Below are 12,507 nucleotides of genomic sequence, written 5' to 3' on the forward strand. Positions count from 1 at the left end.
GCAAACATGAATGTACCCAATTGAATGACAATAGTTGTTGAGATATTTCAGTCTAATTCAGTCATTGCCATCCATAGAGCCACTGAAAAAAACATGTACAAACTACTCCTCTGTTGTGATGTCACTATGGTTTCACTCTTGCTAAACAATTTCCTGAGCTGCTGTTGTGTTGATTTTGTTATTTACTCCGTCAACTGTTTTTTGTGCACTCCAGGGCCGCCTCAGACAAATGATCTACAATACAACCACACAAACATTTCTATGCTGAAGTTTTAAAAAACATACTTCTTGCTTGTTGTTTATAACACGAGCGAGGAGTTGCATCCTCCCCACCTGCACATGACACTGACTGAATGAATGAATAAATAAAGCGTGCAGGCTTCACTTGCTCCCGTATTGGTGTCAGAGTCCTTGTTTACTCCAATCAGGCTGACTGGCAACTCGCACCAATCTGAACTCCTCAGATACACACAGCTCTGCCAGCTTCACCTCCCTGTGCTACCAGTTCAGCTTCTCCACAGCAGCCCTTGAGGTGCAGCAATGTTTGCGACTTAATAGCATTTGTTTTTTGTCCTGTGCAGAGAGGCACATCAGTGGGGGTTACTGACAGGACGCTTCCAGTCACAGACAGTAAACCAAACATTTATATCCTTTCTTGTGACAGTAAAACGTTCTGAATCTTTCTTAACTGTAAGGTAAAGCAATGATAAGTAAATGATACAGGTTGAAGGTTGTTTTTGTTTTTTTAAAGAATAGTTCAACATTTTGGGAAATATGCTTATTCGCTTTAGATGAGAAGATTGATACCACTCTCATATCTGTCCATTAAATGTAAAGCTTGAGCCAGAATCCAGTTAGCTTAGCTTAGCATAAAGACCGGAGACAAGGGGAGACAGTTAGCCTGGCTGTCCAAAGGTTAAAAGAATCACCTTACCAGCATCTCTACTCACTACTTAATACATAATATCTTGTTTGTTTAATCCATACAAAAAGCAAAGTGTAAAATGGACATGTATTAGTTTAATGTAGGGCTGTGTGCAGGACTATTTCTTGGCTAGTGAATTCCTGGAGTCTTGTTGTCTCTGTGAGCTTGCCAGGCAATCCTCAAGTGTGCACGTGGACTCCTGTCTGAATACTAACTGCTCAAATGTGCGCAAAACCTGCATAACTTTACAGTCACTGGGGCTTTTAGTGATTTTGACTACCTCTGTGCCGCTGCAGAGGGGGAGTAAAATGCACTTTACAATCCTACATCCTAAATAAAGGATTTGTAAATTGCTTGTATTTTGTAACCAGTTGCACATTCATGGATTGCTTTGTCATTTGAACTTGGCAGATATGTTTATTTATTCTATTCTAATTATTTAATTTCATTTTACTACAAATACATTGCATACTGAGCATTTCGGGTAAAAAAAAATATTTTGATGGTGATTATTTCAAAACAAAATAAGCAATCAAAGAAAATGTTCATTATCATTATTATTATTATTATCAATGGTCTGTACAATACTTAGTATTTACAACAACTGATTTTACATGTATGCACGCTTATTTAAAGCAAATAATGTTGTATTCATGTATAAATGCACACATTAAATTAGATGAAAGCTCTTTTTACTGTCTGCTGATTTTGTATGGGCGCTCAATCACCAAATCAATAATTCTACCTTGATGTAACTTCAGTGGGTTTTCAAAAAGTGTGAAAAATGATGCTGGTGCTGGACTCTTACGTCAATGTTTTTTTTCTTTGCCTTGACTCATTCCAGTCTTCTGAGAAAGAGGAGCACAAATAACACGTTGCTGTTTCTCAAGATTACAAGAAAATACACAACAACAAAAGTCTGACACAAAGCAAGCAATGGAAAAAACAGTCACGTCTCAGGGAGTCTCACATGTGTTTAGTCTCTCAGTCAGGATGCTGTGAAGAGATCCTCAGTCCTCAAATATTCCCTTTTCAGACTGTATGTACACAAGACAGTGCATGTCTTCCTTTCCATAAATATCTCCAGCTTGTTTGTGTTTCTTGTAGCTGTCTTTTACTTGTCACACACTGTCTTTTTGTGATCATCTAGTAGTTTCTTTGCCTGTTTTTAATCCCTGTGTATGCCATGTTTTCTGTCTTTCTTTAGTCTTTCTCTTGTCTTTAATTTTCCAGGAAGCTTGTATCACTTAAATCATCACTTGTCCAATCTGCTGTCCCCCCCGGGTATCGTCTATCTCTTTACTGCCTCATCTACTCTCTCACCTCTGATCTCAAACCAACATCAACTTTTTTTTTTCTTGACAGTTGACGGTTCTCATCTCGCCAGCTCTCAGCAGTGCAGGATCTTGATGAAGGCTTTGCGAAACTCAATGTTGAAAGTGGTGTAGATGACAGGGTTGACGGCGCTGTTGAGGTATCCCAGCCAGGTGACTGCGCTGTACAGTGAGGGCGAGATACAGCAGCTCCTGCAGTGGGCCTTCAAAACGTGGGTCAGGAAGAAAGGCAGCCAGCAGATAATGAACACACCTTGGAAACAGGGACAGGAAGTGGATTAGAGGACGAGTGTATGCGTGTTTTTGTGGCACAAATTGTGCAACGATATAATTAATTGAATATCCAGCTTCTGGCATTTGTAATTTGCAGAGAATAATGAAAGTGCTGAAACCATAAATAGACAGAGAACTTCATCAATCCCATTTGCCATGTTACAGCAGCCGAGTCACATCAATAAAAAACAGATGAGGTAGGCTAGAAACAAAAATACAATCAGGTAAAAAGCCACAAATAAATTTGCTGCCTTGGATGTCAAGATTTAATGTGTCTGCGGAATAAGTAAAAATTTTTTTTTTTTTCTCCAGACATGCATTCAAAACCTTCCATCGAGAATAGGCTCATTGTGTTCAGTGCTTACCAATATTTACAGAAAAATGTCTTTAAAAAAAGAGATTTTCAGTCCTCATTCAGTCAAAGGTTGTTGTGTCTCCTGCTACAAGAAGACACAGACGACTGCAGTTTACAGTAAACAATACGCTCTTGTAATGAGCACAGCTTACACATATCCTCCGGTAATAGAAAGATTTTAAAAGATTTAATTTTTGTATTGGTTTCTTTTTATCCAATTTACAGTTTTGTTTTTGTTTGTTTTTTTAAACTTAAAATAAGGAACTCCACATCTTGATGAAGACATAGAAGAAATCACATGTCAAATATAGAAGGCAATGTGAGATGGAATTTAACAAATAACATCATTATATTTGCAGAGAATGACTTTATATGCAACATTCCCCGATAATATTAGACATATTAATGTAGACTAGTTTGTTTGTATATATAAAAGTAGGCAGCTTTGTGCACACACACAGTGAGACAGGCTAAAAGTGTACTGAGTATGCGTACATGGTCAAAAGAAGAACACCTCATCAATTATTCTGTACTTCCTTCCACTCACCGAGCACAATAGCCAGCATCTGTGTCGCCTTCCGCTCCTTCTGCTGCGACAGCCTCCCTCTCACCCTGTCTTTGGTGACCCCCCATCTCTCTCTGCCTCCGCTGCGCTCCCTCCATCCCTCACGGCCCCTCATGCCGTCCTCGAGGGTGGGGGGGCGAGGCGTCAGGGCAGATCGAGTCACGGTTGAGGGAAGAACCGGGGCAGGTCCAACTGAGATGGCCAGGGAGATCCTGGCCCGTCCCGAGTGGGAGGAAGCTTGGGGGGCAAGAGGAGGAGCCAGGCTCTGCTCGGTCTGCGGCAGGAACTGACCTGGCTCCACCTCGAGAGGGTGAACCACCGCCTCCTTTACAAGGGTCTGACATACAGAGAGGGGGGAAGGAGGGTGGTGAGCGTTTGGGGACAAACAAAGGTGTGGATGCTTGACTGTAAAGATGGAACAAGGGCAAAGAAAGGGGACTCAGAGGGACATTTACAGATGTAAGAAGAGAGAAGAGAAAGAGGCCATCTGTGTTGCTGTATCAGTGCAGTCAAGAGACTCACCACTTTCTTGCGCTGTGGGCCAGCGGTGGCGGGCCTCAGGATCAGGGTGCACAACTTCACATCCTCTGGTTGCGTACACTTATTCTGAAAGGGAAGAAGGCAGCACGAAGATGACTGAAAATATATTCTTGGGAAAAGCCCAACCGATACTGGAGTTTTGAGGATGATGCCGATGTCGATATTTGAAGAGCAAAAAACATTTTGATTAAAACGTATTGGCTGAAAATCGTTTTTAAGCATACACACTTAACATACACAAACATTTTTGATAAGGGTTCCTTAAATCTGTTTTTTGTTACATTTAAACCAAAATATACGCCAATATCAATATACCTGTGATAAGCTAACGTAGTGAACATAGCAATGTATTGATGAGGTCTATTTTGAAGTAAATGGAGGACATACACTGTTGAAGAGGACAGTAGTTAAAAGACAAGTCAAGATATCACCGTGCAGTACTGTTCCCATTCTTACTGGTCTAATGAACAGTCAGGTTGTTAGTTTGATAGTAACCACAATTTCTCATTTGCTTTTGTTCTTTTGATTCAACTACTTTAAATATCGAGTTAGGGACTTTTACTGTGGAAATAACCAGAGGACCAAACATCGCTCAAAACCGCAGAACATTTTAAATTCTAGTGGAAAGTTTCCAAATATGTCTAAATGCTGAAATGTGGGGAAATGTGTATAAAATCATACACGAGACATCTTGCCTGTTTCTATTTGATAGAATGGTCCAGAGTCTTGGGCTTGAATATTTCCCTCAGCGTAAATATCACATAGCTTCACTGAAGACCTGATACAGAATTTGATGATGCCAATGTGTCAGAGGTAACCAAGTTCAACAACGATTTTTGGATCACGATCTGGACACTTCTGAACTGATATTTATGCACATGGAAGTTATAGACTTCATCTCAAGTTTTTTGGTGGTATAATCAATGTTGGTGCAGGCCAGTGGGTCAACATCTATCAATGCCAAGATGTTTACATATGAAATCTGAAACGGTCTATAAAATGATTAAGAATCACCAAAAAACAAATTTGAGACTCTACCTTCCTGTGTCGGTGACCTTCTCCTGCCTCAGCCCCGCCTTGTGTGTGCAGACCATGTCTGCGCGGCGGGGCGGTGCGTCTGCCTCGTTTGCGCAGCACCACGCAGATCTGCGCGTACACCAGCAAAGTTACGATGAAGGGAACGTAGAAGGAGGCCACAGATGAGTACACCACGAAGGCCGGATCGGCAAAGCTGCATGTGGTGCCTTCCCGGCTGGCTGATGCAGAGAAGAAAAAGAAGAAAACACAAAGAATTAATATGGTACAGAAACCTTCAGAGACTATTACCTGATTTCACTTTTGCAAATGTATGCTTATTGTTGTTGTCAAAAATATGTTGAAGGAATGGGGAATTACATTCCTTCAACATGAAGGAATTGACACCACTTTCATGTCAGTTACATATGAAGCCACAAGATGGTTAGCTTAGTTTAGCACTGAGGCTGGAAGCAGGGGAAAAAGGCTAGCCTGGCTCTGTCCATCAGCGCTCCCAGTCAAGAAAAAGTCCAGCACACAACTCCCCATGAAACTACAACTTATCGTTTTTACACTTTGGTTTTTGTACGGATTAGTTTAATTTGCCAATTTTCACATCTAACGCTAAAGCAAATATTTCCCAATATTCCCTTGAATTACAAAAACAAGACAACTCAAATGCTGAGGGCTTAAGCTCCTTCTTGGCCATGAAAACAGCAGTTAATAAAATAGTCTCACCACAAGGTCCATTTAGTTGCTTTTGTAGAGCTTTAGAACATATCACATGGTCTTCATCAGCAGACGGAGTTTGCCCAGTTGTCATGAAATTGTGGGTGTTCACATTTCCATTATGTACTTGAGTACTTTTCAGACTTTTTGTTCATTGTTGTGTTAAAAGTGGACCTTGTGGTGAGATTCTTCTTTTCCAGAGTCAAGAATGAATGAATTCAGCTTTTACACCAACATGGGCGAGGAGTCCTTACAGTGCTATGAAAAAATGGAAATATAAACAAAAACTCAAACCATGTGATATGTCCTAAAGCTTCAGAACAGCTACTAATTGGCCCTTGTGGTGAAATTGTTTTCTCAACAACTGAAATACTGTTTTCGTGTGAGTTTCGGTAAACACGTTTGCAGTACAAACACTGGCACAGGAACTGAATGGAAATATAGCTTTCAAACTGTGTCCTATAATCTATACTGAGGAGAGGGAAATATATTTCACAGTTGATCTTACATCAGTCGGTATCTTGCTTTGTTTAGTCACACAACTGAGGCTGCCGGGTGTCAACTCTCACATTACTTTTTGTTTCCCACTTATTCTCAAGCGGTTTCCTTTCAGTTCAACGCGAGCGCATTCATATTCCCTCCTCACAGCTGCCTTCATTAAGGCAGAGGTTAGCAGCCGAGCATCTTCAGTCCTGCTCTTTTTGTGACACAACAAACCAATCGAGGATTATGTGTGCCCACTTGTTTGCAGGGCAGACGTCACCTGTCATTCCCTCTGGAAATGTAAACAGTCTCTGCGTCTGTGTTAATGGATATTGATATGGATCTATAAGTGTTAAGTGTGCTGATTTGTTCCATGCTAAGGTTTGTTGACTGAGAACATGTGCGAGATTTCTTTACTATCTCATCAAAGGTTGATAATCAAATTCAGGGCCAGATGGACCAGGATATTGCAGCAGATGTGTGTGCATAAGAAAATGTGCAATCTGCTCTATTAGTGAATTTCCTTTTCTAAATTACACCTCCGAGAATGATGAAGCGTGATGACAGAATATTGCTAATTTAAAAAAAATCCATCTCTCAACAGCTGTGGACTAAACTGGCCAATCTCCCAATTTCCGAATAAGCTTAAATTAAATGAAGACCAAGCAACAACCACGTTAAATAAATGCTGAAGCCGAAGATGCTTTTCTTCCAGTGGCTTCTACAGTTGATGCTGCACCTAATGTGCTAATAACGTTTTGGTCAAACTATGTTTCTCATATAACCCGTTTTTACCCGCACGTTTTTCCTGTCCCAACCCCCAGGCCCAGTAAGACCAGTATTTATGACATTCAAATTTCAGACCAATATCAATTAATTTCAGTATAAATGTACCAGCGGTGGAAGAAGTACTCAGATATTTTACTTAAGTAAAAGTAGCAATACCACAGCGTAGAAAGTCTTGCATTCAATATTTTACTTAAATAAAAGTACAATGGTTTTAGCAACAAAAAACACTTAAAGTACAAATCCTCAAACTACTTATTATGCAGAATAATATATATTACATTATTGAATAATAATTATTGATGCATTAATATGTAAATCACTTTAATGTTGCATGCTGGTAAAGGTGGGGCTTATCTATTTCTATATTGTCGATTAGCTAATCTTATCTTTATCCATAATAATACATCATAATGTATCTGTTGATTGTATTTTGTATTATTAATCTGAATCTGCAAAGAAACTTTTAACTAAAGGTACAAAATAAATGTAGTGGAGTAAAAAGTACAATATTTGTAGTGGAGTAAAGGTATAAAGTAGCCTGTGTCGGGCTAACAACACCTGAACCTGAAGTGGGGAGTCACTTGAGAGGAGGGTTCAGATGCAGCTGTTACCAGTGTTGTTGAGTCCAAACAGTAAAGGGCAGGAGATGGCAAAAGAGAGGAACCACACCACAGCAATCATCACTGCCACTCTCCTCCTGGAACTGTATCTGGTGTTGTAGAGCATCGGCATGGCCACCGCTGTGTATCTGCAGTAGCGCAAACACACAAAGATGCATGAAGCGCACAGAAAAGACATCAAAATGCCGCTCACACACTCACTCACAGAGTAAGCACATATTAATGCATCTTCAGACTTTATCATCCCATCGTGATGTTCGCACATATTTTAAAGTAAACTCTCATTTGATACAGAGAGCAAACGAACAGATTCCCAGTTTCCTGTCAAGCAGACAGAAGCTGTCACTGTGTGTTTCACAGCCACAAGGACACAAAACACACACCTGCCAGTATGTCAAAAACAATTAGAGTGGTCCGCTGTAAGTGCAGGTGTGAGCAGTCTCCTTCAGTGAGCTGCAGTGAGTCCAACTGTGAGCAGAGGGTCACAAACACAGAGTTACCCGTGACTCTACAGACGGAACTCAGCTTTCAGTAGATTCAATTCAGGAAGTCTTTGTTGGTTCAGGTGTGAAAATCTGCAACATGAAGTCCTCTCTGTCTGGCTGATGATCGGTCGACTGAACGTGTTGCTGCTCTCCTCCACTTACTGAACACAGTCAGTCCAGTGAGCCACAGCCACATGACAGCACATTCACTGACTCTCTTCCAGGGAGAGGAGTTAAGGTCTACCCAAGAAGTAGACTTTAACTAAGTCACTTAGTTGGCAACACTGATCCCTACAGTCGTGCTGCTAACATGGCTAAAAATCATCTGTAGTAATTACACAGTAGAAACACTTAATATGATGACTTTATTTGGGTTTCTACCATCCAATTACTTTATTCACTATCACCCACAATTTCCAGACTGAATGAAAAGAGCTATGACTCCTGCACTGCTCATCTGACATGGATGGCAGCACGTTCAAATTAAAGTTGTCAGCACTTTAACCTTGTACTCACTGTTTTATTTCAAATTGTTGGGGCATGAAACCACGTCAGCTTTCTGACTGCAGCGTATGTTTTATTGTCTACAGCTTCGACAAAGCAATTAGACTTTATCCTCAGTTATTGTGCCAAGTTACGCAAGTTTAAACTGGTGCAGCCTCAATGTGTCACTTTGTCAGAGTAATTAGGACCCAGCTGCAGACGGCCTGCCCGCTGGGTGTCTGGTCACCTCCCCGTGGACCCATGAAGAGGGCATCAGGTGGACCGCCAAATCATAGTCTCCTTGATCCACGAGAAACAAGCGCTAATGACAGCAGAGGACAATGTATAAAAGACGCAGTAGAAGCCTGTCATCACCTGCTGAAAGATAAACAGATGACTACAGTATGTGGGGCTTCTGTCCTGCTGCTCTGTGACAGCTGGATGATGGATGCATCTTTAAAATATTAGTGGACGTGTGTGTGTATGTGTTTTGTTTTGTTTTTTTAGTGCAGGCACGTGTGTTGCCAGCTCTTTTGCTTAGCCCAACCTGCACCAATTAAGATCAAGCTCAGAAGGTAAGAAATATATTGATTCACTGTCAACTTTGTTATTTTGGTCTAAAATTGCAATGAAATTATTTATCGTCAACTAACTTCTTCTTCTTGCTGAAGGGGGATTTTGGAGTGAGAGACAGATGATGATAGAGGGTGTTAAGAGGAGACGCATCAAGAAAAGAGAAATACACCGAGTAAAGAAGAAAGAGTAAAAGGTTAAAGGAAGAAGAATCCACCTGTCGATACTGATGGCACAGAGGTTGAGGATGCTGGCGGTGCACATCATGACGTCCAGGGTGAGCAGGATGTCACAGTGGATGAGACTGAAGCGCCACTCTCCCACCACCTTCAACAAAACAAACACAAACTGATAATACGGTTAACACACTCCTCCCTCACCTTCTATACTTTTCAAGCACTTCAACTTCTTCACTTATTTTGTATACTTAATATTTAATTCCATTTGCAAAATTTGCTTCTGAAGTGACCCAATTTTACCCACAAAGAAAGTTTCAATTCCTCTCCAATATCACAATTAAAAAAAAGATAATGGGATCACGGTTACATAAAAAGTATTGATTGTAATAATTTCTATTTTGCCCTCTGACATTAATTGTACCCTGCCTCTCGCCCAGTGTGAGCTGGGATCAGCTCCAGCCACCCGCAACCATCTAAGGATAAGCAGTTATAGATAATGCATGGATTGATGGACATTAATTGTTCATAGTCTATGAGACATTGTAACTCCCAGTCTGAATTTATTATTCAAGGTTTCTTGGACCTGCACTGAAACTGCTTCAGTGATTATTGGCATTCATAGCAAAGCCTGGAGCTGAAACAATTAGCAGTACTAATTAAAACTAGTTTGTCACTTCTTGTGCAGAAATACAAAACATTTGCTATTTCTAACTTCTAAAAATAATGTGCTGCTTTCCTTTGTCTAATGTGATAATAAACTAATTGTCTTTGGCTTTGGACTGTTTGACAGAATGAGGTGATCTGAATTTGTCCCCTTCGGCTCTGTGAAGTTGTGAGTTGCAGCCGTAGAAGAGACTATAATGTAGAAAGCTGCACCAGGATTGGAATAACGCAGGACCCATCACAAAGAACAGGACAGGAAAGATTCACTCTAATGAAGGACGAAAGGTGTCAGATAGCATCATTCTTGCAGGATTAAATTAAATATATGAAAATGCGACAGGTTGTTTATTATTGAGTTTAACTTACAGTGTCTTCCTGTAAACATATGCCCCAAAACATAGTGTCAAATAAAGTACATTTTCAGGTTTGTTTTTCTCTCATCTCGACTTATATCTTTCTCCTGCTCTCTGTATTCAGGCAAGCTTCAGTTAATTAGTCACTTAGTTGATATATAGCAGAATCTTTGAGTTTTTGACTGTTGGTCATACAAAACAAGCTATTTGATGACATCGCCTTTAACTTAAGGAAAATGATCCACTATTTTCTAACGTTTTATAAATTAATCGATTAATAGGGCTACAACTAATGATTCTGATCATTTGTTCTATAATATGTCGGAAAAGAGTGAGAAATGTGTGTTATAATTTCCCACAGCCCAAGGAGATGTATTCAAATGGCTCGTTTTAGTCAACCAACAGTCTAATACCCAAAGATGTTCAGTTTACTATCATATATGACAAAGACAGGAAGCAAATCTTCACATTTGAGAAGCTGGAACCAGACAGGGTTTGACATATTGTCTTGAAAAATGACTCAAACGATGAATCAATTACCAAAATAGTAAAATAAATAAATTTTCCGTGGATTGACTAATTGATGACTCGACGAGGTGTTAGAGCTCTATAATGATTTATCAATGAACCAAGAAAATAATTACAATAATTACATTAAATTGTATATTGTATATGTAATACATATATATTATGCATACACATATTTTATCCACTTTCCATTCCCTCCGTATCAAGCTGAGGGTGTATTTTTCTTCTGTTTACAAAACAGAAAAAAAAGAGCTCTGACCATACAGAAACACTGTACATGAATACAGAAAAAAATGCAAACACACTCAAGTGCACACACACACACACACACCTCCAGGTAGACGCCCCAGGGCATGACCAGCGTGGCCAGCAGCAGGTCGGACACGGCCAGCGAGACAATGAGGTAGTTGGTGGTGGTCTGCAGAGCGCGCTCCCGAGACACTGCCACGCACACCAGCACGTTACCGAACACCACGCAGAAGATCAGGAGCACCAGCAGCACCGCGTAGAAGTTGTACGGAGGCGATGAGGCTGACGGAGTGCTGGTGCAGTTGGAGGACGTCAGCGAGGAGGAGGTGGGGAAGGATATGGGGGAGTATGAAGGGTCATGGGTGACAAAGACAGAGAAATTGTGCTCAAGGGAGGAGAGAGGGAAGGAGGGAGGGGAGGTCTCGCCTGACTCGTTGAGTAAAGTCATTGTCTTGTTCCAGTGGACATGGTCAGGCTGAAAATAATGACACAAAGAGACGAAAGAGAAAAAGATGAAACTCGATCTGGCGTTTTGCTATAGATCCAAAACACACTGGCTTCTGAGTCTGGCAACAGAGGAATATAAAAGACAAGGTTACTGTGGCATCAGGGCAGGAAATGTGTCTTTGGTCTCTCCTCAGAGAGACAACTTAACAGGACACCACAAACAGGACATGCATACGAACTATACCATACCTCGCCTACGAACACGCAGAGTCAAGGTCACCTGATTTTGTCAAAACCACTGATTGAAACAGAGATAAAGGATCTCTTACATCTCTACCGGGTCTTTCAGGCCACTGATGCTCTAAAAGGTTGATTGAAAGGAAGTAACTCATGGAGCGGAAACTACTGTCACTGTTTTTTTAAACAAATAAAACCAGCTTAACTGGTAAAACTTAACTTCACGTAAAGTTCTGAAGTTCTTCAAACAGTCAACAGACTTAACAGGTTGGTTTCACAAAGAAAGTTCTTCTATCAAGATTTGATGTTCCACCAGTTGTCTGGTTTCTTCTCGCTGCTTCCTCTTGACGGTTTTGGTGACAAGTGCCGATGACAACAGTGACGCTGTCTTTAAATATGCCCTGTGGAGTTTTCTTGTAAACCGGCAAAAGTTCATCAAAAACACGTTTGCATCGTCGCTAAGAACTTAGCCTTACGTCCTGCGTCACACACTCGTGCCTGACGTGCGCTCTCGTCAGCTCGCATTGGGTCGTCTCGTCTCACTTTTTGGATAAGCTGGCAAAACCATAACCTAAAAAGTTATTTATTAACCTCACCTTCGCCATCTTTTAACCCCAAGATTAAACCTACAGGAGACCTCACGCCTAATTGTAACTTCAAACAGAGATTATTTCTTATTTAAT

The 12,507-nt window shown here is 40.7% G+C and overlaps 1 protein-coding gene across 1 annotated transcript; it reads right to left on the reverse strand.

The window, feature by feature from the left end:
• Positions 1–2,315: 2,315 nt before the first annotated feature.
• On the reverse strand, positions 2,316–11,588 carry drd2l (dopamine receptor D2 like). Its single transcript, XM_070911535.1, has 7 exons — positions 11,223–11,588; positions 9,386–9,495; positions 7,619–7,755; positions 5,031–5,248; positions 3,975–4,058; positions 3,435–3,789; positions 2,316–2,512 (listed from the first exon to the last, which is right to left on the reverse strand). Exons 1-7 carry the CDS (start codon positions 11,586–11,588, stop codon positions 2,316–2,318), a joined length of 1,467 nt encoding a protein of 488 aa, XP_070767636.1.
• Between the last annotated feature and the right edge of the window lie 919 nt (positions 11,589–12,507).

The sequence above is a fragment of the Enoplosus armatus genome, chromosome 9 (genome assembly GCF_043641665.1).
Source record: "Enoplosus armatus isolate fEnoArm2 chromosome 9, fEnoArm2.hap1, whole genome shotgun sequence".
In the NCBI taxonomy this organism is placed as follows: Eukaryota; Metazoa; Chordata; class Actinopteri; order Centrarchiformes; family Enoplosidae; genus Enoplosus; species Enoplosus armatus.